The sequence below is a fragment of the Carlito syrichta genome, unplaced genomic scaffold (assembly GCF_000164805.1).
Source record: "Carlito syrichta isolate Samal-C Ts95f unplaced genomic scaffold, Tarsius_syrichta-2.0.1 Scaffold308699, whole genome shotgun sequence".
Taxonomy (NCBI): Eukaryota; Metazoa; Chordata; class Mammalia; order Primates; family Tarsiidae; genus Carlito; species Carlito syrichta.
Genome location: NW_007252795.1, coordinates 696202 through 720716, shown reverse-complemented (window position 1 = coordinate 720716; position 24515 = coordinate 696202). Strand labels below are relative to the sequence as shown.

Sequence of the window (24515 nt, the reverse complement as noted above, 5' to 3'; positions counted from 1 at the left end):
GGTTTCAGGCATTTCCTTCTGATGGCATTTTCTCTGTGATGTAGTGCATGACGGTTCCTGTAGGGGTAGACATGACGTGTGTGCATCAGCAGTTTGTTCCAGGAGGTTTAGGTAGTCTTGACCCAGCCAACGTGGAGAATGGAGAGAGTGAGCAGATGAGACACTGGATTGCTCTGCTCTTACCCTCTGCTGGATGTCTGGAGAGGGGCTGAGGAGTGTCTGTCAACAGGTGGAACCTTTACATGAACTGGGATCCATGCTTCTCTCTCACTCCCCTTCCCTTGTTTGCTTCCGTATCTCCTGCCCTGACAGAAAGAGTGGAGATTTGAACATTCCTGAATTCCATAGTAGCCACTGTACTGAATGAATATTTGAGAAAATATTCCCAAATCAGAAAGTTTCTCAAAGCAAGATCCTCCTAGGCTTAAAAAAAAAAAGTTTCTTAGAAGTTATTAGTTTATAGCAAATAAGTATAATTTATTTTTAAAAATCAACCTTTTCTTATTTTAAATAAATATTTGTGCCCCGACTAAGTACATAGCACTGAACTAAGTGCTCAAAGGCACCTAAAAAAAGATTCTTCTGCAAGCTGCTTTTGTTCTGTTTGGGAATGGAATGAGTAAGACACCTGTCTTCTACCTCCGTTCATCCCTTTTTTTTCTTTAAAAAAGATTTTTAAAAAAATTTTAAAGATATGGGTTACAATTCAGGGATAGGTATACAAATGTTCATTATGCATGTACCCTTGTTGATTAGGTGTGCCCCCCCCAGCAGATTCCCATTACTGCCAATCTTTTTCTTACAGTATTACGATAATTGTTCAAGGTCCGCTTATAAGTGAGAACATATGGTACTCGTTCTTTGTTTCTGTGATAGGTCACTCAGTAGTCTATTCTAAGTCCATCCAGGTTTCTGTGAAGTTCATAATTTTGTCCTTCTTTATGGCTGCATAATATTCCATTGTGTATATGTACCACATTTTTTTATCCAGTCCTCTTTCAATGGGCAGCATGATTGGTTCCATGTTTTTGCTATTATGAACAATGCTGCAGTAAACATGCGTGTGCAGGTGTCTTTTTCATGGAGTGATCTGAGTTCCTCTGGGTATATTCCCAGTAGCGGAATTGCAGGGTCATATGGAAGGTTGATTTTAGATCTTTTAGGAATCGCCAAACTGTTTTCCACAGAGATTGTATTAGTTACATTCCCACCAATAGTGTAAAGTGTTCCCTTTTCACCACATCCTCTCCAGCATCTGTCGTTTTTTAAGTTATTGATGATGGTCATCCTGACTGGAGTTAGGTGATATCTCAGTGTGGTTTTAATTTGCATCTCTTTGATGACTAGTGAGGCTGAGCAGTTTTTCATGTATCTGTTGGCTGCTTATATGTCTCCTTTTAAGAACTGTCTATTCATATCTTTTGCCCTAATGGGGGTTGTTTGATTTTTTTCTTTTCAGCACGTTTCAGTTACTTGCAGATCCTAGATGTTAGGCGTTTGTCAGACATACAGTTGGCAAATATTTTTTCCCAGTCTGTGGACTGTCTCCCTGCTTTCTTGATGGTTTCTTTGGCTTTGCAGAAGCTTGTCAGTTTAATGAGGTCCAACTTGTCTGTCTTATCTCTTATGGCATAGACACTTGTTTTGATCAGGGATTGGTTGCCAGTTCCAATTTTCATAAGGGTGTCTCCTGCATTTTCTAAGGTTCTTATAGTTTGAGGTTTTATGATCCATTTAGAGTTGATTTTTGTGTATGGTGATAGGTAGGAGTCTTGTTTTAATCTTCTGCATGTGGTCAGCCAGTTTTCCCAGCACCCTTCACTGAATAGGTTCTCCTCTCCCCAGTGGTTGGTGGTGGAGGCTTTGATGAAGATGAGTTGGTTGAGAAGTTGAGGTTTTGCTTCTGGAATCTCTGTCCTGTTCCATTGGTCTGTGTGCTTGTTCTTGTACCAGTACCAGGCTGTTTTGATTATTGTAGGTTTATAATAAAGTTTAAAGTCTGGGAGTGTGATACTTACCACTTTGTTTTTTGCTGAGGATTGTTTTGGTGATTTGTGGTCTATTTATATTTCCATATGAATTACTGTGGTGTTTCCAGGTCTGAGAAGAATGCTGCTGGTAATTGAGTGTTGCATTAAATCTGTAGATTGCCTTGGGTAGTTGCTGTCTCTACCTCTCTACTGCTGCTGTTCTTCCCAAACCATAGAACATTGTGCTATGTCTTGTCTTCGTACTTGATTTTAAGCTTCCTCAGATTGTGGGCAAGGTAAGACTTCAACTAAAAAAAAAAATAAATAAATAAAAAAGAATCACTTCCTGGTTGGGGATTGGACTGAGAATTTGGGAATTTGCATCAAGTTCTATCAAGTTCCCAGTGATGCTATTGGGCTGGTCTAGGGACCACATTTTGGGCATGACTGGTCTGAACCTACAGGGAAAGAAGATTCTTGAGGATCCTACATTCCTCTTTTTAGAGTCTGTTACTTTATGCAGTGTAGGGCTCATTTCCTCCTTGTGTGAATAACAGAAGAGCCCCCTCCCCTTAAGGGCTGCTTCCCTAGTGTCTTAAACTCTGAAATTACCATTCCAAGAAGGACTTAGATCTTTCTTCCAGGGACATCTTAAGATCATGGTTCGTGGTTGTTCAATTATTAATAATTGTTTGATTAAGGATTTTCTTTTGAGTTTGGGGTCTTACTCTCTTGCTCAGGCTAGAGTGCAGTGATGCGATCACAGCTCACCATAGCCTTGACCTCGTGGGTCTCAGAGTAGCTGGGACTGCAGGCATCTGCCACTATGCTCAGCTAATGTTTTTTGTAGAGACAAGGTCTCATTGTCTGTCGCCCAGACTGGTCTCAAACTCCTGGGCTCAAGAAGTCCTCCTGCCTTGGCTTCCCAAAGTGCTGGGATTACAGGCATGAGCCACTGCACCCAGCCTGCTTAAAGATTCTTAAATACCTTATGAAAGCTGGTTTTAGTTATTGGATTCATTATAATTACTACCAAAAGTTAGAGGAGGCAATGACTGGAGATTTCCTCCTATAAACTACTGGGCGTGAATGAAAACAACTCTCAGGCTGAGTTCTGCCCACACACAGACTTTACTAGTAGGGTGCCACAACGTGGCCATAAGATCTGCTTTATATGCCTAGTGAGGTTTCTGCTCTGTCCTTTTCAGGGGTCTGTGCTCTGATAGCACCTTGCATTCTGTGTTTACCTGTAGCACTCAGACAATATTTCATGGACAACTTATTAGTGTTCTGCGTATTGCTGCCTAAGAATTTACTACAAATGTACCATCTTAGAATAAATTTATTACCTCACAGCTCTGTAGGGCAGAACTAGGTGCTGTGTGGCACAGCTGACTCTTTGCTCTAGGTTTCAATAGTCTGAAATCAAGATGGTGGCAGGGCTGCCTTCCTGTAAGGCTCCTTCAAGTGGGCAGAATTAAGTTCCGTGCAGCTGTAGGATTGAGATCCCCATTTCTTTACTGACTCTTCACTGAAGATCCTTCTCAGTTTCCAGAGACTGCATTCCTTTGTTTGTGGCCCCCTTCCTTCATCTTCAAAGCCAGAAAGGTGTTGAATCCAAAAGGTTTGAATCCTTCTCACACTTGAATTTCTAAAGAACTCTTCTGCTGTATCTCTCCTATACCTTACTTCTGCTTTTAAGGATTCATGTGATAAAATTGGGGCTGCTTGAATTATCCAGGATAATCTCCTTGGTTTAAGGCCAGCTAATTCCATCTGCGGAGTCCCTTCACAGCCGTACCTAGATTATGTTTGCCTCAATAACGAGGGGATGGGAATCTTGGAGTCTTGTCTTTAGAATTCTGCCTGCCAAGGGAGGATTCAGGTTTTATCTTGCCATTTTGCAGCTAGGGCCTAACAATTTAATGAATCAGGAGCTGGACCTAATGCCATTTGCTCATCTAGCACCAGTCTTTTTTAGAGCCATATGTGTATGAGGGCCTGCTAGATTTTTATACCTGGGTCATACAAAAGCCAGAGTGCCTCAACATTTCTAGTCAGTCCCCCTACCTCAAATATCATGAATTCCACCACTGAAAATGCTTCCAACAGCCATGATACTAATTAACAAAGTCAGTAATTTAACCAATGTGAAAGCCCATTTCTGACCTAAGAATACCAATTAACACAGCCCTGCTGTTGGCTGGTGATAAGGATAACTTGCTGACTGACTTGCAGTGGCATCTCTTGAGTGTGGCCTTTTGATTAAAAGCTTGTTAACTACTCCTGGAGTCTGTATTCCAGATTAAGACAACTAATTGCCTTTAGGTGGTAGATTAAAGCCACCGGACATACATTTACCTCACACTACTTATGTTGAAGTGTCTTGAAATAAAGTTCAAATGGTATACGCTTAGCTGAGAGTGTCTTTACAAGAGCTTGGTCATATGTGTGGCTTCTCACCCCTGTGCCTAGCATGCCGTGGATGTGCCACAGATACTTGCTGAACAAATAAAGTGAATCAGTGTATTTCCATGTTTTAATATGTAATAATTTAGGTAAAGTATAGGAACAGCACGACAGATCGAATTGCATTAAAAGACAATAGAACTGTTACTCAGGTTATCTTATTGTACTAGGAGCTTATTGTACTCATAGTGCTATAAACATGCAGACTATAAACTGAGACTCAAAAGTCTTTGTCAACATTTATTTTAATGCTGCCTTATCGAGAGGAGCATGGCTACATTTTGATATACTGTTTTCCTACGAGATTGAAGCACCTTAATGGCAGTGAATGTTTCCATCCTCATAGTGCCTTATGCATTGCATGAATGAAGGCTGTCCACACTTTCCTTGTAGACTCTTAAAAGTAAGATCTTTGAAATAGGTGAAAAGAAGCTTATTAAGGGAGGTGTCAAGTACCTTTTTAATTTCATTCACCATTAGCAAGTGACTCATTTCTTCCTCCTCTCACCTTCTATTTTTTTCTCCCAGAATTGTAATCTGAATTTCCTTAGATCTCACCTGTCTTTGGGTATGGATGAGGTCACAGTAGTAGTAACTCAAATTGCACTGACTTACTGCCCTTCACTCTTTACACAAGGCCCCAGGCCTTGCAGAAGTGTTTCTGGAAGTTTTTGGAAGTGTCCAGAGCGTATGTCTCCTGGGGTAACTGGTGCACTTCTCCCATCTGGTGCCTTACCCTACATTGGTGCCCCCGTATCCCAGGCATTATAGAAGAGTCTAGTGCTGCCTTTTGTCCTTCCCTGGAGAAGAGAGCCATTTCCAGCAGCATTTTAGGTTTTTATTTACACCCTCCCTCCCCTGCCTCTCATAGGAGAAATAGTGAATGCCATGCTATTCTTGAGATTGCCCTCCTGTTGGTCCAGGATGTTCTGACTGGGTCAATTCATTGTCTGGCTCCTCCTTCCCTCAGAGTAAAACCTCCCAAGAGGCTCCACCTCTTACAGTTGGTGTGTGGGCAGTGCCCCCAGCCCCTCAGCCCCGCCTCAACTCTAGTGGGGATAAAACCACAGGGAGCTAGGCCCAGGTCTGTCACAAGAGACTCCCTTTATGCTTGGTTAGGTCATGACTTCGCCATTTTTCAGTCTCAAATTACATGACTCCTCATTCTCCTCCTCAGGCATTCTTTTGAGGGGTACAAGAGGAAGAGGGGTATGACTTTAGACGCTCTGTCTGGACATCTTGCTCTTTAAAAATCCCAAACTGTGATCTGATAGTTTACCATTTGGAATTGACTAATTAATGATATTTGCTCTAGTGATTAAAGGCCCCCCTACCACCACCCTCCTCCCTGCCCCTGCTCAAAATTCCTTTTACTTGTCTTTATTTTTCTCATCTTGTTGTGAACATTGCCCAGTGTGAAGTGAAAACCTAGGCCAGATAAAACTGACAGAAACCTTTACTGTGAAATTTCAAGATGCTAAAAAATTTGTAAAATGATCGATAACACAAAGTGTCACTTTTCGTAGTCTCCAGATGTCATGAAAAATGTAAGATCTACTTTAAATGCAATAAGTAGCCTCAGGTGTTCTGTGTCCCAAATATTGTGCATATATATATAAAATTATATATAATATATAAAAAGTTATTTTTAACTGAAACACTCGAAAATGAAAAGTAACCCCTGCCCTTCTCTCTTTCACTGCCTGGAGATAAAGCCCAGTTTGGTTTATTTCCACCATCCTTTTTAAAAAAAATATTCCTTATATGGTAGTTTCTAAGCAGCAAAATAGTCAGCTGTGTGATTAAAATGTCAAAAAGAGTAGGAAAACTGGCCGCTGGGAAAGTATATTTGGAGATTTATGTAAAGGCAGAATCCTGAATGGGGAGATTGCTGTGCCTTCGAGGCTGTAGAATGGAGTGATTAAGGGAAGAGTCTGGCTGCTTCCTTCAGACTGACAGGAGGCCCTTCTACACAATCAAAGAAGCTGGCAAGTGCTGTTCTTTTACAAGCTGCACACTTGGTACCTGCGAGTTTATGGCTGTTTTACCTCTTTAGGGCACTTGTTTTGTTTTAAACTTTGAGTCCTGTATGACTTTGAGAGCTCCCTTCCCCTGTTATCACCTGGTGGTGAAGGAGGGACAAATTGGAATGAGGAAAGGGATCTTGAGTTCAGAAGTGGGTTTCCTTTATGACCGAGGACAATCGCCGTGTATCTTAACTCTTGTAAACTGGACACGTTGGTGCTATACCCACAGCCACTGGGACTTACTTGGACCTGAGGGAGGGGGGGTTTGTAGAGGTCTTCCCTAGACACCCCACCCATGCTATCAAAAGTGTGGTTGGTGGTCTCAGCTCACACCTGAAACATCAGAATCTCCATCTGAGTAGGACCCCCAGGGGAGCCAGTGCTCATTACAGCAGGGAGAGCAGCTGGGAGCTGTGTCCAGGAAATATGTCAGCTTCTAGATGATCTTGTCATGCTTTTAGGAGCCTCTTGCCTTAAAACATAGCTAGTATCTGGAATACCGTGCTTTCTGATAAATTATTTTGTAATATTGCATTCTGGTTCATTTGAGGGGCATTTGTCATATAAAGCTTGGTTTACGTAAAGGGGGAAATTACTTTTAAAGTAGCTTATGTGTGAATATTTTGTTTTAAATAAGAAAAACTGTGTGTAGAAAGGTGCTGGGCAGTGGTTTTACCTGAGTCGGAGGTATGGGGAGCTGGGTTTTTCAGTTTGGATTTCTGTTGACAAGACAAGGAGTGTGGCTGCTTCATTTGGAGGAATTTTTCATAGGAATGGCACAGATTTTAGTGTCAGTGTGGTTTGATAGGTGGTCATTTAAGTGTGAGAATGCTGCTTGGGTGATGGCAGTGGCTCCTGACCAGTGTGGTCTCCAGCTGTCTTCATTCTGCAGCCACAGCCTGCTCGACTCCATGCCATGGGCTTCGAAGCCCGTTTCACAGAATGTGGTAGGGGCAGTATTGCTTTTCTTTGTGGAGGGAGTTCCCCCTTGTTTTCTCTGATTCCTCGGATTTCCTGTGTTAATCTGTTTCAGTCGCTATCTTTCAAGGCAGGGTCTTAACATGACTGTCTAGGGACCCTTGGCGCTTCATTGTATAGAAGTAGAGATGCTCAAAAGCTGACTGAAAGGGGTGAAGGCAGGCTGTGCTGCAGCGTAATCAGGCAGGGATCCCCTGTTTCTTTGGGATTTCCCCAACTATGGAACTATGGTTATTTATAGGTCTTTTTTCTTGATGAGTTTTCCCACAAAGGAATCCTCCAGTGTCCTCTAGCCTCCCTGCATACAAGCTTGGCTCTCAGTCCTCATAGCTGAATCTGGGGGATGCCTCTAGGGCCCATCAGTCTCCATGAAGAATTTTTCATAATTCTGGCTTTTTTGTTTTTAAATTTAGCACTTGAAAGTTTTTTAAAAAAACAAACAGAAAAAAGCACCCATGAGTTTAGCTTATGGATCTTCACGGTCTTGGAATTCAGCCTTTTCAGGGAATAAACTCAAGTCTCCAGGATGAGGGTGGGAATCCTCTAGGAATAAGAAGAAATTGGTGGGGTGGGGTGGGGGGGTTGGTGTAGGCTCTCACTCTTCCTTAAGTAGGCTTTCAACTGGCCATGCTATGCTGGGTCTCACGTGTGCCCCTGCCTTCAAAGGGGCCTGCTTTCCCTATGGCCCTGGCCTGGGCTGAGCCCTTATCACGTCCGCCCCAGGACTAACCTTTTCTGCTCTGCTCAAGCCACTGCTCTTGGACAATCTGTTTTCCACTTTCAGGAGCTTGGTTTCTTTTCCCATCAGTCCCTCTTGAATCCTTTTACTGCAACTTTAATGGTGTTTTGAGAGAGAGCAGAGGCAAATGAGTATCATCTGCTTCATGTGATTCAAAGTATGCACAGTTTCTCTAATGAGTGATTGAGGGGGAAGGAATAAAACCTCTGTGGCTATAAATTTATCTTGTTTTACGGCAATTGAGGTTCTGCTCTTTGTGAAATGCAGTTTAAATAAAAGGATCATGTTGGAGAGCAGTTGTTTATGCTCACTTCATAATATTTCAACTCCTAGTAAAAGTTGGGGGGGCGGTCAGAGACAAGTAGGATTTGCTGCCTCTGAAACCAAGGTCCATGGATGACTGACTTGTAGAAGATCTCAGTGCCCTGGCTTTTTCTAAAATTGCATGCTTAGTCCAGGTTTCATAGTTAATTTTAAGTGCCAAGTGGTGATTCAGTAATGGTCTTCAAAATTACAGAGACCAAGGTTTGAATTATTTCTTGCTTTGCCGTATGTGGGCCATGAGCAAATTGTTTAACTTATTTGAACCTCAGTTTTCCATTTTGCTTTTCTCCCAAAGTTATTAGGAATGAATGAATTAAAGCATAGAAATGCTTAGCCTTGTGCAACTGAATACATTTTTTAAAAATGGGGACAGGGGACCTCCTGGACTCAAGCTCCTGAGTAACTGGGACTACATATGTGTGCCACCATGCCTGGCTAATTTTTGTCTTTGTGTGTGTGTGTGTGTGTGTGTGTGTGTGTGTGTGTGTGTGTGTAGACAAGGTTTCACTATGTTACCTAGGCTGGTCTTGAATCTGGGCTCTAGCAATTCTCCTGCCTTGGCCTCCCAAAGTGCTGGGATTATAGGCATGAGCCACTAAGCCCGGCCAGGTGTTTTACCTACTTTGGCATCTCCTAAGTCTCCCTTTGTATCTGTTGTTAGTGATTTACTGTGTCTAGGAACCAGATTGGCCTGGTCTCTGCTCTTGGGGATTTTCCCCTAGTAGCAGGAGGCTCACTCGCCCATCTTTTAGCTCTGGGACACTAGGCCTAAACTAGGGAAAGATGAGGATGGGACATGGTATTTGAACCTGGGTCTGCCTGACTCATGAGTCTCTTCTCTTAACATCCTGACTCCTTGGTGTTGAGTACTTCTTGTAGTTATGAGTTGCCTCTGAATAGAACAGTTATAGATAGTTGAATAGGCAGGCACTGATGCTTTCTGAGGGCTCTGGGTGACATTGGTTCCAGGGTCCAATCATCCATAATTGTACATTCATCTGAAATAGCCCACATTTTAAGAAAGTAGTTACTCTTAGAGAATAGTTTTGAAAGACTTTATTGATAGGTAAATTGGAGCCTGGAAATAGATTATTATTATATTTTTTGAGTTGGAGTCTCACTTTGTCGCCTAGACTGCAGTGTAGTGGCATGCTCACGGCCGCGCCACCCACGACCTGCTGGGCTCAAGCGATCCTTCTGCCTCAGCCTTCCAAGTAGCCAGAACTACATGCTAATTTTTTGATTTATTGTAGAGATGAGGTCTCACCAAATTGCCCAGGCTGGTCTCAAATGCGTGGGTTTAGATAATCCAAAGTGCTGGGATCACAGGTTTGAGAAAATAGATCTCTTTGTTTTTGTTTTTTGAGTTGGAATCTTACTCTGTCACCCAGACTGGAGTGCAGTGGCCGTTCCTGGCCACCGCAGTCTCGACCTGCTGGCCTCCGGCGATCCTTCTGCCTCAGTCTTCCAAGTAGCTGGAACTACAGGCGAGCGCTACCACGCCCAGCTAATTTTTTTTTGATTTATTGTAGAGATGAGGTCTCGCCAAGTTGGCCAGAGGTCTCGAACCCGTGGGCTCAGGCAATCCACTCACCTCAGCCTCCCAAAGTGCTGGGATTACAGGCTGAGCCACTGAGCCCGGCTTGAAAATAGATCTCTTTAGAGTTGCTGTTACTGTGCCCTGAAGAGTTAAGTTGAGCTGTGGCTGTGGCTACTGGTTGGGCAGCTGCGGATGATCAAACAAGAATCAAAACCTTGACCTCCCCTAAGTCCTAAAGGAAGAGAGTGGATGGAGGAAAAGATGCCCATGGTCTATTTTTCCTTAGGGAGTAGATGGGGAACCAAAAGTGTAGGCTCTTGTATGTATCCTGGTTCCATTTCTGTCTGTCCTGTTCAGGTCCTTCTTTCTAGTTTCTGTCTCTTTCACAGCAAATATTTTAAACTGCTCCCCCCCCCCCCAGTCTTTTTCCCCTATGTTTATTTACATGTGGATATATGTTGTTGTTGTTGTTGTTTTTTGAAAGTGGGATTTGTTGAGAGGACAGAAAAGCTCCCTGAGCAGGAGGGAACCCAAGGGGTTGCCCTGTATGTTTTAGATAAACTCTGAATACTGTTATATAGCCTACATCCCCTACTTAGATTTTAGATATATTTTCTCCTCCCCCATCACCATTTTCTTTTAACCTTTTAAAAAATTCCCTGACAGCGTTAAATAAATTATGAAGACAGCCATGTGATTAAATACTATGGTAGTCATTTTAAAACACATGGTTTCTAAAGTTTGAAATAACGCCCTTATTTGTGAAGAACTATATGCTTCTTTGATACATCTAAGATGCTGTGCGTCCATTATAACTGGCTAGGAATTGGATTATTTTTATAGTAGTGTAGATGCTTTTGTAGTAAGCCTTTAGATGGCAGCATCTGTCACTGTATACCACCTTTTGAACAGAATTTCTCAGATGTGTAAGATGTTTGAGACAGAAGGATGCTCTACTTGTATCACCCTTTCATTGTGTGATGACAGAGCTGGATCCCCAGGATGGCCAGGGCTATGGCTCAGGACTGAACAGAGGGAAGGGTTGTAGACTCCTTCACCCTTCTCTTACTGATAGAAAGTGTTGTGTCCTTGTTAAAAGGCATTTTAAGTATAAGCAACCAAGGAAAACAAGAGTCAAGTGGGTGATTTGGGGCCAAAAATATTATGTGTTTGAAAGGAGCAGACAGAATTAACTGCTTTATTTAAATATAATTCACATCCATACAGCTTATCCACTTAAAGCTTATCCACTTAAATATAGAGTGGTTTTTTCTATATTCACACAGTTGTACAACCATCACTACAGCCTAATTTTAGAACAGTTTATCACCCCAAAAAGAAGTCCTTTGTCCCTTAGCCATTACCCCACAAACATGCATAGCCCTCAGCCCCTGGCAGCCATTCATGCTTCCTGAAAATTTTGCCAATTCTGGACATTACATATAATTGGAATCATATGGTATGTCATCTTTGGTGACTGACTTCTTTCACTTAGCATGTTTTCAGGTTTAATTCATGGTCTAACATGAGTCAGAGCGTCCTTCTTTTTTATTGCCCTGCAGTATTCCATTGTATGGACATACCACATTTGTTGTCATCAATTGATGAATCTTTAGCTGTTACAAATGATGCTACTGTGGACATTTGTGTACAAAGTTTTTGTGTGAACATAAATCCATATAGGAGTGGAATTGCTGGGCCATATGGTAACTCTATTTGTCCTTTTGAGCAACTGCCAGATTGTTTTTCAAAGTAACTGCACCGTTGTCCATCCCTGCAGCCATGTGTGAGGTTCCATCCAGTCTTACTAAGAATTCCAGATTTTCTGATGATAAATTGGGATTGTGGGGGGGGGGGAGGTGGGAGATAAGACTCCATCTCTCTCGTGTTTCTGAATCACACGCCAAGCTGTCTGCTGTGCCCTTTTGAAGTCAGCTATGTCAGCTGCCAGGAAAGCAGTCATCTTCTGTGCCCCGCACAGTTACCGTGCGTCACCAGCCAGATAAGATGCCTGCGTCCTGGGGCTGCTCAGAGTGTGTCGGTGTTATAGGCTGGCAGTTTGTAATCCTCGCCTCCTGACTTTGGAGATCAAGCAACCAAATTGTCTTTGTCCTAGTTAGAGGGAAATTATATTTAAAAAAAATCTTTGCCACAAGCTGCCCAGGTTTGAACATGTCAAAATCTCCTACTTGACATGCAACGAAGACAGCTGTAGAGACTTTACTGCAAAAGAGCAGCTTTTGTTTTTGTAAGAGTTTACATTCTCAAATCTGAGCTTACCCTTTTCTTCTTTGGCAGCCTAGATTGGACATTCCCGTGTCTGCACTGAAATGACTCTGTGTGTTCGTGTGTGTGTTCGAGGGAGGGGAAGGGACTGGCTCGTCCTTTAGGCATATTTGGGTCCTGTTAAGGACACACACTGTACATTCCGAAGCTTTGTTTGCATCTGGAAAAAATTAGCCACACTCAGATCTTTCCCACTGCAGGTCCCGTCAGGAAGCCCAAGTATGTGGAAAGCCCCAGAGTGCCTGGAGATGCAGTTATAATGCCGTTCAGAGAAGTGTCCAAGCCGACAGAGCCCAGTGAGAATGGTAAGAATATGTTTCCAGTGAATTCCTCTCTCCTCCCCCCACCAAAATATTTTATTATAATTTCTGAATGAAACTTGAGTGCCCCTTGCAGTAATACTTTGCTGAACTGAAATGTATTTGAAAGGCTTTTTTCCCCTTTGGGCACTTCTGGGGATCTGTTTAGCTAAGGTAAATTCTTGTAGTTATATGGACAGGGTAGGAATACTTGAATGGGTGCCTAGTCACTCTTTAAAGATTGAGTCTTATTTCCTCTGCATTTTGACCTGCCGGGTCTTAGGGGATGTGAAAAGTCAACCAGTAGACTGCTTTCAAGATCTTGTTTTGTTTTTAATACTTTACTGCTTTAGGATATTCAACAATAGGCTTTGGCTGAAAAGCTGAAGCTTTAACTGAACAAAGCTTGTATAGCTAGCCTTCTTAAAAGCATTTGATGATTTTTGAAAGCTTCTTATTTATTTGTTTGTTTAATTAATTTTTGGATGTCCAAAATTTTTCTTTAGGGGATGTTGAAGTAGGGGGAAAAAAAATCGAAATTGATTGAAACCTTTTCATAAAGACATTTCATATGTATATCTATTTTCTATCTGGTTATATATGTACAAAACATTACACGTTTGTAGCATTTAGTAGATGTACTAATAATTCTTTATTTTTTGAAATCAGTTCAAGAATTTACCTGTTTGTTCCTTTCTGGGGAGTCTTCAGCTCACATCTCTATGGCCTTTTATTTGGATGTTGTAACTTGCATCCTATTTTCCTGCAGAAACGTGGGATTAGGAAACCTGTCTATATAAAGAAGCTTACTTTACTGAGAATAAAGTAAGCTCAGTATAGACACAAGTTTATGTAACAATGCTAAAAAGAGAACTTAGAAAAGAATACATCTATATTTCTACTTTGGTATACCTGGCATTCTCTCTGCCTAATTGTGGGTGATGGGGATTGGGTGATACAGTAGCCCCTTTACATTCTAATCACCATATGTGCATTTTGTGTTTCTGATGATGTATGACAGGGGGTGGATAATAAGTAGGACAGGAGAAGAAAGTGGAGTGGAGGTGAAAATCCAGCTAAAAATGAACTGAGAGGATTGGCAGAAGCTAAAAATTGAAGAGAAGGGGAGTTTGGGATAGGTGAAGGAAATGGGACCAGGCTCCAGGCACTCTGGGCAGGTAAGAAGTGCTACTGCAGGCATCCTGTCATGAGAAAACTCACCCTTTTCCTTTCTGTTCAGGCGCCCACTTGTGTGGATTAGGGAAGAGGCTCGCCCTGAGGATTTGTTCTGAGTAGGATCTTGGCACTGGGTGTGTGCATAGTGGAGGCAGAGAATCCACAGTGGTGTCTGGTCAGAGCAGCCATCAGCTGGAATATGAGGCCTCTCTTGGTTGTGAATTGACATGTGCAGGCCGTCTGCTCTGTTGTTTTTCTTCTGTGTGTTAAAGGAAAAGAAAAATCCTATTTTTCTGTAGTGAATATGTTATCAGATTTCCTCATCTGTCTGCCCATCTCAGATTAAGCTTGCCATCCCTGACCCTCATCCCCACCTGCTCAAAATCTTTTAGTCCAGGTCAGTTATGCCCCTGGCATTTTGGCTGGTCTAGGCTCCATTATGTAACCTCTTCTTCCCTGGCTGGGAGTATTACTTAGGGACTCCTCCTGGTGTAGGAGTAGGAGAAAAGTTTAGGATTTTTATTGGGCAGGGAAAGGTGGTTATAAACAGTTCCCATTGTTAGCTTTTCTCACCTTGCCCAAGGCAGAATTCACCACCTCTCTTGGTTAAAGGAAGTGTTCTTATGCTTGGCTGTGGGCCAAGCTAAATTTAAGTGCAGCCATTGATACTGCTGGAGTGAAGTTTGCATGTGTGCTCACTCCCGAGAAATGAGCTCTCTGATTTGGCATCCTCAGTCTCCATGGTGACCAAAATTATGACTTCCGTGAGCTGCAAGTACAGGACCAGAGGTTTCTATTTCACCTAAAATTAAGAAACAGGGTATGTTTTCACTTTTTTAGGTGTCTGGAAGGGGTCGTAGTTCGTGTTTGTGGGTGCATGGTCATGTGTGAAGACAGCCATGATGTTGAGGGAAGCTCCAGTGTAGTTATCTTTCTCTTGGTCAACGAAGAAGTGGTTGCCTAACAAAGTTGAACTTGACAACTAGTGAAAGTTGATGTATTTTGTAATCCCCATGGGATCTTTTACATTTCAATGAGTTTAATGAGGTCTTCCATACTAAAGTATAAATTTTATGTCCAGATCATTGAACCTAAAGGAGAGAGTAGAGCTAACTAAAGCAAACTGAGTTTGAATATTAACCTAGGCATGTACAAATGCATGATAGGCAAACGCTTGTTTCTAGGGTTTCATATCAGCATTATCACTTATATTTTTACTTTAAACTTCGGGCTTCTACTTTGCATATTTCCTTTGAGTATTCTTATTTATGTTTCTAAGACACTTTTCCGGGTGCTGTCAATAATAGCATGTCAATATTCACCAGACTAACAGACTCTGCTGAAAACAGCTCCTTGTGAAATGCTTTTGAAATTTCACAGACTCATGAAATATCAAGTTTTTCCTAAATGTTTGAAATACGCTTTCCAGACTATGCTGCCTCACATTTACTTTGGTGGTCTGTTAGTTCTTGATTCTTAGCTCTCTGTTTGAAATTTAAATCAAAGTAAAACAAAACCAAAGAGTATTTTGAGTTTTTAATTAATTTATAATCAATACAATTGTATTTATGTGTAACTGGTATATTTTAGTTATCTGGAGGTAGATTTGACGATTTTTATTTTTAAAAGGAAAGAACCTGTTTGTTTAAATTTGCATTCACCTGGAAACATTTTTAGGAAAAGATATTCTATCTTCAGTATTTTTGAAACACAGCATTTTATACTCTGGCTAAAAAAAAATTAATTAAGTCCTTAAACAAAATACAAACCCCTTTTTACTGTCAAATGGTCCTAACAAGCTGTGTGTTATATAGAGTAGGTTCTTCATAAATAAGCTTCCTGTTGCTAAACCAACTTATGGTTTAGGGGGAAAATGTCATTTACCCATAGAATACTATCTCTGCCTTAAGGGGAAAAAAAACTCCAGATAAATTAGAGCGAATTATTAAATTAAAGGATTCACAGCTTTATTTCTTTGAATTAGGGAGCATCATAATCCATTTAGGTTTGCTTTGATATATCATTAGCTACTTGAGCAAGATTTGGGGAGGGGTGAGAAAGTTTTTAGTTTCATGAGTCATTGCTCGGTGAAGATCAATCTCAAAATATGATGAAACTTTTTTTCTGGCAATCTGGTTTGCAAATAAAACTAACATATATGAAACCAGAATAATTAAATGTGAAACTATCTCACTGAGAGGAGAAGGTCTTTTAGATATATGTTTAAGTAACTATCTTATACATTATGCATTTGATTATTACTTCAGACATTCAAACCGATGTAGTGGATTAAAGAGATATAAAGAATAATGACATTTGTCTACCCACTATCTAGTTTAAGAAATAAGACATAACTTGGCATTTCCCCAAATCATATTTCTTTTTTTTCCCCAAGAGATAACCTCGATCCTGCATTATCTTTAATTTTCAGCTTCTTAGAATGATGCCACACCATTTAACCAGTGGTTGAATGAGATTTTGTTAGATGGAAATGCAGAAAAGGGGGCCTACCTTGTATGTGTGCATAGAAGACAGCCTTTTAGAGATAGGGTATCCATTCATTCTGCTCGTCCTTGAATAAATATCAGTCAAACTTCTATGCTGTGAAAAGCATGCTATTTGAGATGGATTATCAAGCATAGGTCCTTTCTTCATGGACCTTTAGAGCCTGGCAGGGAATTAAAGAGCTGTATGCAGAGTGACTGTAATACAAGGGAAGAGGTAATATTTCCTAATCCAAACTGTGTGATGAATCAGGAGTTCAGCAAATGGAGATTCTGAGCATGGAAAGACTTAATTGGAGCTATGCCTTAAGATTAACCTAGTGTCTTAGTCAGTTTGGGCTGCTATAACAAACATATCATAAACTGGGTGGGTTTTAAACATCCATTTCTTACAGTTTTGGGAATCCATTTCTTACAGTTCTGGAAGGTGGGAAGTCCAAGATCAAGGCATGTGCAGATTTGTGTCTGATGAGAACCTACATCCTGGTTCATAGGCGGCTGTTTTTTTGCTGTAACCTCATGACCTAATCACCTTCCAAAGGCCTCACCATTGGGAGGGGATAAGGTTTCAACATGAGAAATTGGTGAGAGTGGGGTGGAGTACACAGCCATTCAGACCACAGCACCTGGCAACCGAGTAGGATAGAGTGGGGGCAGGAAAGTGACTAAGATCAAGGAGAATGATTAGAAAATGATTTTAGTAGTTAAGTGAGAAAACAAAGTCTCAAATTAGATCAGGGTCAGGAAAGAAGAGATGATGAATGGTAAGATTATTGAGGAATTGCAAGAACCTGGGAGCCATACGAGTAGTGACAAAGACACAACAACTTTAAGTCTTTGAGACTATATATACAAGGGGAGGACCCCCCAAAAAACTGGGTTTTATTTATTAAAAAGTTGTGTAATTATTTTTACATGTTTAAACTTCAGTCTCCTTCAAAGTAATCTCTGTTTGATGCAATACACCTATTGAGACGCTTTTTCCACTGTTCAAAATAGTTTTTGAACTTGTCAATTTGGATGTCTTTTAGTACTTCTGCCATTTTTTGTTTCATCTCTTCCATATTGACAAAATGTTTCCCTTTGAGGACTTGTTTTAATCTGGGGAAACAACAATAAAAAAAGTCGTTTGGAGTGAGATCAAGTGAATAGGGAGGGTGAGGCATGGAGGTCATGCTGTTTTGGGTCAAAAACTGTTGAATACTCAGTGCACTGTGGGCTGGTGTACTTGTAAATGATCCATTGTGAAATGGGCAAATACTTTGAAAGAATCTCCAGAAAAGCCACTGAAACCAAATGTAACCTCTCACAGTAGTACTAGCTGGTACACTGATGGTGATGGGTTCCTAGAACACTTACCTAGTGAGGGGCACCCTTCAAAAAAATAATTCCGGTTTTTTAGGGGTCCCCCCCCTTGTGTTTATATATGTTTTATTTTTTAAATTAAATTTTGCTTCTTTATTTCAGTAGGTTTAGAGGCCAAATAGTTTTTGGTTACATGGTTGCATGGTATAGTGGCCAAGAAGTCTGGGCTTTAAGTATAACCACCACTCCCACCTGTACACATTGTACCTGATAGAGATTACAAGAGAAGACACTGGAGAATAGGGGAACTGTCAGTTTTTGTTTGAGTTCAGTTAAAACTATGTTGACTTTGAAGTGCTAGTGGAACATCTAGGTAAAGTGTCCCACCACCTGCTGGAAAAGCAAACTGGGTCTGAAAACCAAAATGCAGGGTGTAAACTGGGAAGCCATTTGCTTGGAGATAATTCTGTGAGACTAGGCGAATTAGACTAGGAAAAAAGGTCATTGAGAAAAGAGGACCGAGACACTCTGGTGTTTCAGTTATGAGCTATGAATAAGGCAGAAGAAAGCCCAGAAGAGAGGTAGAAAAAGAACCTCAAGATCACAGTATCCTGGGAACCATGGATTTTCCTTCTATGTGTCTCTTATGACAACTGCCACTTGTTCCTTGCAGGAAAGAGTGTTTGTAAGGTCACAGATGTACAGGAAAAGCCAAGGAGGAGATGTACTATTTCCTAAAAGAAAGGAAAAAGAAAAATTAATGTGCTCACAGGGCTGTTACAGGAGAGTTGTGAAGGTGATTGAGTTGAAGTCATAGGTGTGTGACAAGGAAATGGAATTGGTGAAACAGCCCCCTCTTTTATTCCCATAAAGTTGAGCAGATAAGGGATCAACTTTGAGAGATCAGTTATTAGGGTGAGAGGCATTTGTGGCTGTGGTTTTTATTTATTTATTTTAAGTAAAGGGACAATTGAACCCAATTGTGGACTTAGTACAGATGGTCTCAGAGTGCTGGCTGTGGATGTGTAGGTGTCTCCAGGACTACCTTAGGGGCTTGTGCGGTCAATATTCATTTGTAATAATACTAACAAGTTATTTTTATTTCCTTTGTGTTGACATTTGCACTGATGGTGTAATAGCTGTTGTCATTAAAACTTCTGATAACCTTAGTGTATATCCAGGCAGTAACACTGACTACACTAACAGTCATGCTATTCTTCACTGCCACATGTTTGCATAAAAAATAATACTCCACTGAAGAATGTCCTTGACGAAGCACTGAGAATAATGTTATTAAATCTTGACCCTTGAGTACCCATCTTATTAGTATTCTGTGTGATGAAGTGGGAAGCCTGCACAAAACACTTCTGCATGCTCTCTATGAAGTATGATGGTTATCTTAAGGCAAAGCACTTATAAGATCGTTTGAATTGCAAGCTGAACTAGCCACTTTTAAGATGGAACATCACTTTTATTTGAAAGAATGACTGCCAAACCATGGTTATTCTGAACTGGGTATTTGGCACACATTTTTTCAAAAAGGAATTAAATTAGCCTGTCACTTCAATTAACCCCCCCAATCAAAAAACCCTGACAGGATTAGTTGCCAGTAATAAAGACCTTTCAAATGAAAATTTGATATTTTGGGGAAATATGTATCTGTCACATTGAGCTTGATAACTTCCCAAGACTTCAGTTGAAATCTGTGGTAATTTGCTATTGTGCAATAAAATGTGTCAACATTTGCAAGATCTGAAAAACCAATATTTTCCAAGTGATTCAATGTATAATGTTCCAAAAGCTTGCATGTGTAAAATACCCATTGAAAGTGTAAGACTATGGGATCAATTTTTGGTAACAGTGCAAAAATTTCATCGATACGAATTTAGGAGTCAACAACATTGGAACTTATCTTTAAGAAATTGTTATTTGTCAAGTTTTGGCTAGGTATCAAATAGGAGACTAGAAACAGATTATTGACAAAAACAGAGCAGCTTCATGAATAGATGCTCCTTTTAAATACCGTTTTTGGACACCTAGGGAGGAGGGAATGGTGATGGCTGAGAAGAATCAGCCAGGAAAGAAACAAGAAAATACTTGTATATAGAAGTCAAGGAAGGCAAGAGGTTGATCAAGAAGATGTCATGGATAGACAGAGGTAAGGGAAGGGGATTGACATCAAACCAAGGGCCTGTCTCATTTAACTGACTTGATTTATAAGTACTAGCCTGGAAACTTGGTACAAAGTCAGTTCAATGTCACATAGCTAGTGAATTGTCACATGTTGTCACGAGTGCTTGCTAAAGTCTAAGGAGGATGAGAGTGGAGAAGAGGCTCCTCTTTATGAAATGATTCTTGGTAATGTCCAGGGACCTCCCTGGTTCTATTAGAGTTGGACTTTAGGAAGAGGGAGTTGAATGGAAAATGAAAGCAGTAAGTATAGGCCAAGTAGGACAGTTTAATAATCAGAAAAGGTCAGGAATTTGTTGTCTTGGAATAGTACATTCGGAAAAGGCTATTTGAGGCAGAAGAATTATAAACAGAAAGCTATATTTTTAGGTGAGATAAATATAAGTTTGTTTGAAAATAGATATGAACTTGTGAAACCAGAAAATGAAATAGCGAAGAAGTGTGGGTTCTTGGTGTTAAAGCTTGTAGCTTTACAGCATCTTGTGGTGTATCAGGTGCTTCTCACACATTGGTTTAGAGCCTTACAACCTGTAGGAAGTGGGTACGACTGCTTTACTCATGAGGAGAATGTGGTTCAGAGAGCTTCACTACCATGGGGGGTCCATACTAGGGATAGCACAGAGAACATCCTGTGTTTCCAGGCAGTAGCGGAGGCTGAGAACGTAATTGCAAGTGCACCACAGAGAGTCCATCGGGGTGTGAATGACTGAATAGAAGCAGACAGGAAGGAATTCAAGAGCTTTCCTTTCCTTTTCTCCGTGTGGCTAAATTTTCAGTATGGTAGGATATTAGGGGTTCCATGAACATGTTATTGGGAGGAATATCACTTGCCATTTGCCTAATGAATTCCTAGGGAGTGTGAGGCCAACTTCAAATATAACTATGATAAAGTCATTGAATATTCAAATCTGCGAAATAGTAAAGTATTGTTGAGAAATGAGGTCTTTTTTCTAGCCTTTATCCCACTGGTATTGGGTAAGGTATACACATTCCTGATAAGTGATTTATTATTACCTACATTAAAGAGAATAGACTTTCTATTTAGAGGGGCCTGCTAGTTTTTTATTTGGAGGTCAATTTGGAGTAATAACTAGCTGAAAGAAAATCATCTGGCTGTTTGATTTCAATATTTGGTATGATTATGGAAACAAGTGCATTTCCATTTCACAGTATCAGTATGAGTTCCTGAGCAACTCATCTCTCTCAAAATGGTGCAGCGACGCTTTACCCAGGGGTCTTTCTGCCGGAATAAGAAGTTCAGTGAGAGAAGGCTCCGTGCATTAGGGAAGGAAAGATCCAGACAGCTTGATGTGGATTAACGAATTCAGATGGAAGTGGGGGACCTTTTATGGGGTAGGTCACTTGGATGACATTTTGGAAGAGAAAATAATATGAAAAGACAGTTGGGAAGCTTGTGGGAGAACTAAAATTGCAGTGGCTTAATGATTATAAAAGTGGAATAAAGAACATCAGTCTGTATATCGCGAGCCTGGGTAGGGGCTTAGAACTTCGGTAGCAGGAAGATCTAGGTTAAAAAGTAAAGAGAATAGTAATCAAAGAGTTGGTTGTCTCCCTTCAGCTCAGTCATTAAACCTAAAATTGCTCCCCAACTTTTCTGAAGGGAGAAGGTTTGGATTTTTTTTTTTTTTTAATGAAAACCTGGAGAAACTTGTAGTATCTGTTTTCAGACACATCCTGGAGATGGTAGTGACCCTGCTGCAAATGTTGTCGGTCCTCTGCTGCCTGTGGAACCTATACAGGATTGGGGTCTTCAGGAAAGCCCCAAGCGAGCTGTAGGCTGTGGCCTTGTTTGTTCTCAGGGTAAATTTTGTGCAGCCAACCTTGTGTGGCTACTGCTCTCTACCTCTTCTGTAGCAGCTGCCAACTGGGAGTCGTTTCTGGCTCCTTCCCAGAGTATTTCAGGTTGAACCAGAAGCTAGACATTCTGGGGCATAATCACAATTGGGTAGCAGTATGGAGATTGTTTCGAAAGGAAAGGGGGGTGTGGAGTAGAGAAACTGCTGAAATCTGCCCCCTCACCCACTTCTTTCCCATTCCATCTGCATCCTGTTGCCTCCCTCCAGCCCAGCTGCCACCTGAGATAAAGTAGCTGCCCTGCCTGAGCCTTGGGGTAAGGGAGGCAGGAGAGGGTGGAGGGAGGGCAACGCCAGTCCTCTTCTGAGTGGCTCAGCTCTTGGGTGTGCCTGGGTTGTGCTGATTAGGGTTGGTTTCCACCTTCCTTTCCCAACTGCTCATCTGCGTTGAGAATTAACATGTGATTTGAGGTGGGAAAGGACCTTTTGCAGAGCAACTTAGGTGTGTGGCCAGCTTACCCTGGTGTGGCTCCCCCCCGGCCCTTATGTTGGCTTGGGGCCACTGCCCCTTCACGTTAGGAGTTTAATGATCAGAAACATCAGGGCTCTTTTCACCCAGAGCAGTCGTGTCTTGGTTACCTTACTTACTCCTGCAGTTTTCCAAAGCAGCTAAAAAACATCCAAACTGGCAAACTGTTCTTCCCACCCCAAACATTGGGAACTTTTGAGAGCAAGCAAAGGGTGTGGTGCTTTTCCTTTCTTGAAGATACTGCCAGCCTAGTTTCCTTTCTAGCTGCCATCCTGGGCTCATGACTTAGCAAAACTGGTATGTGAGTAAGGGTAATACAGATGATCTTCTTGAAAGTTTTGCTTATTTTGATTTTTGTGATTCTTTACAAAGGCAAAGTTAGCACTGATTTGTTGGTGATATTGTAGCTCAGATGTAACATCACTATGTTGTTTCCTCATGTTATTTTTCTAAGACCCTTACCTGTTACCTGCAGATTTCCACACCTAAGCAAAATAGGTTCAAGTATGTATGACTCTAGGTATCTAGACAAGAAAGAGCAAAAACCTTGAGTGACTATAAATTGCACATTTAAATCTTTGTTATTTGTTACTGGGTTGCATATTGTTAAACTCCAACTTCTGTAAGCTGTTTGCTTTGTACATTTTCATTCTCTGATGGGTACTAATTTAAATATGTGAGAGAAGTATTAGAATGATGTGGACATTTTTTTTTTTTTTTTGAGTTGGAGTCTCACTCTGTCACCCAGATTGGAGTGCAGTGGCCACTCCCGGCCACCGCAGCCTCAACCTGCTGGGCTCCGGCGATCCTTCCGCCTCAGCCTTCCGAGTAGCCGGAATTACAGGCGCGTGCTACCACGCCTGGCTAATTTTTTGATTTTATTGTAGAGATGAGGTCTCGCCTGCTCAGGCAGGTCTCGAACCCGCGGGCTCAGGCAATCCACTCACCTCAGCCTCCCAAAGGCGCGGGATTACAGACTGAGCCACCGAGCCCAGCTGATGTGGACATTTTATTTGTCAACCATAATTAAGTGTCCTTAGGCTTTGGAGTATAAGATTAACCCTAGCTCAGCATTTAATACACATCCAACCATAACATTCATTTAAATGCAAAAAGCCAGAAGACCAACCTCAGGGAGAACCTGAAAAGGGCCAGGTTCTTCCAGCAGTGCTGTGGAACATTCTGAGAACACAGCCTGATTTGTCTACAGCTCTGCATGGACACGGTGTGTTACTGGGTCCTGTCTCTCGGGACATGTTTCACTGGGATTCTCCATGATTGACCCTTGAGTTGAAATCTTGGTGTTGACTTTCACTGTTGTGGGATATGCACAAGGTTGCCACCGAGTCGTCAAGACCCTGGCTTTTTCAAGGAGAGCTTGGATTTCAGTTTTACCCCAACATCTAACTAGCCTGGATCTCTACCTGCATGCCCCAGTTTTACTTTATTCCAGCCTCCTGTGGGCATTCGCCACACTGTGCTCTTTAAGGGTAAGAGGAAGGATAGGCCTTTTCTTACCCTAGTGCATGTCTGAAGTACCCGTTTTTTCACATGACATAAAAATAGGAATTGCTGTCAGACAACAACACTGGGCTCTTCTGACTCACCCTTTGCACTTGGAGTTTCTCTTTTACTGTTGTCTTAACCTGTCACAGCCCCTTAATTAGAATGTATTGCTTGAGGACAGGCAGCATTGTCAAACTTTGTGCATTTTATAAAAATATACAGAAGTACCAGACAAGCAGCTGTAGTGCGAACTCATCCAGATGCGAAACTGAAATTCCCCAGAGGGGCATCTTCATTGTTTTCTTTCTTTGTTCCAGAAGCAAAGGCCGATAATGAACCGAGCTGTTCACCGGCAGCTCAAGAACTGTTGACAAGGCTGGGATTTTTGCTGGGAGAAGGGATCCCAAGTGCCACACATATAACCATTGAAGACAAAAATGAAACCATGGTAATGCCTGAGGAAGACACAGCATTTCATACCTGCTCAGAGGATGAATGAAGCAATAACTATCTCTCCCCCTCTCCCCTACCTCCCCTTGAGTGGGGAAGTCTTTGTTTGGTCAAATGAGTTTGGGGCTGTTGTGTATTGAAGTGTATTTCCACAGTTTGGTTCTGGCTTTTGGCAGTGGGGGAGTGGAAACTTAAGAAAATGTCCACATTAACCTTCTAGTCACCACCTGCAGAATGGTGGCTAAATAAATTCAAGGGGCTAAAAGAATTTCTTCGTAATGGTACTAGTACTTTTATCTTTATAGCGCCATTCTTCTCGTCTAGCTGCTTCGGTATGTGCTTTCCTGTGCTTTTTTAGCTGTTGAGATTTTGGAGGGTCAGAAGGGTGAGGAAGAGATTTATAGGATAT

At 41.4% G+C, this 24515-nt stretch overlaps 1 protein-coding gene across 1 annotated transcript in view; it reads left to right on the top strand.

The window, feature by feature from the left end:
• TANC1 (tetratricopeptide repeat, ankyrin repeat and coiled-coil containing 1) overlaps nucleotides 1-24515 on the top strand; it is a 182689-nt gene that overhangs the window by 79760 nt on the left and 78414 nt on the right. The window contains exons 4-5 of the mRNA XM_008065648.1: nucleotides 12534-12638; nucleotides 23974-24104. Of these exons, the coding sequence (XP_008063839.1) occupies nucleotides 12534-12638; nucleotides 23974-24104 (236 nt within the window). The remainder of the gene's footprint in view (nucleotides 1-12533; nucleotides 12639-23973; nucleotides 24105-24515) is intronic.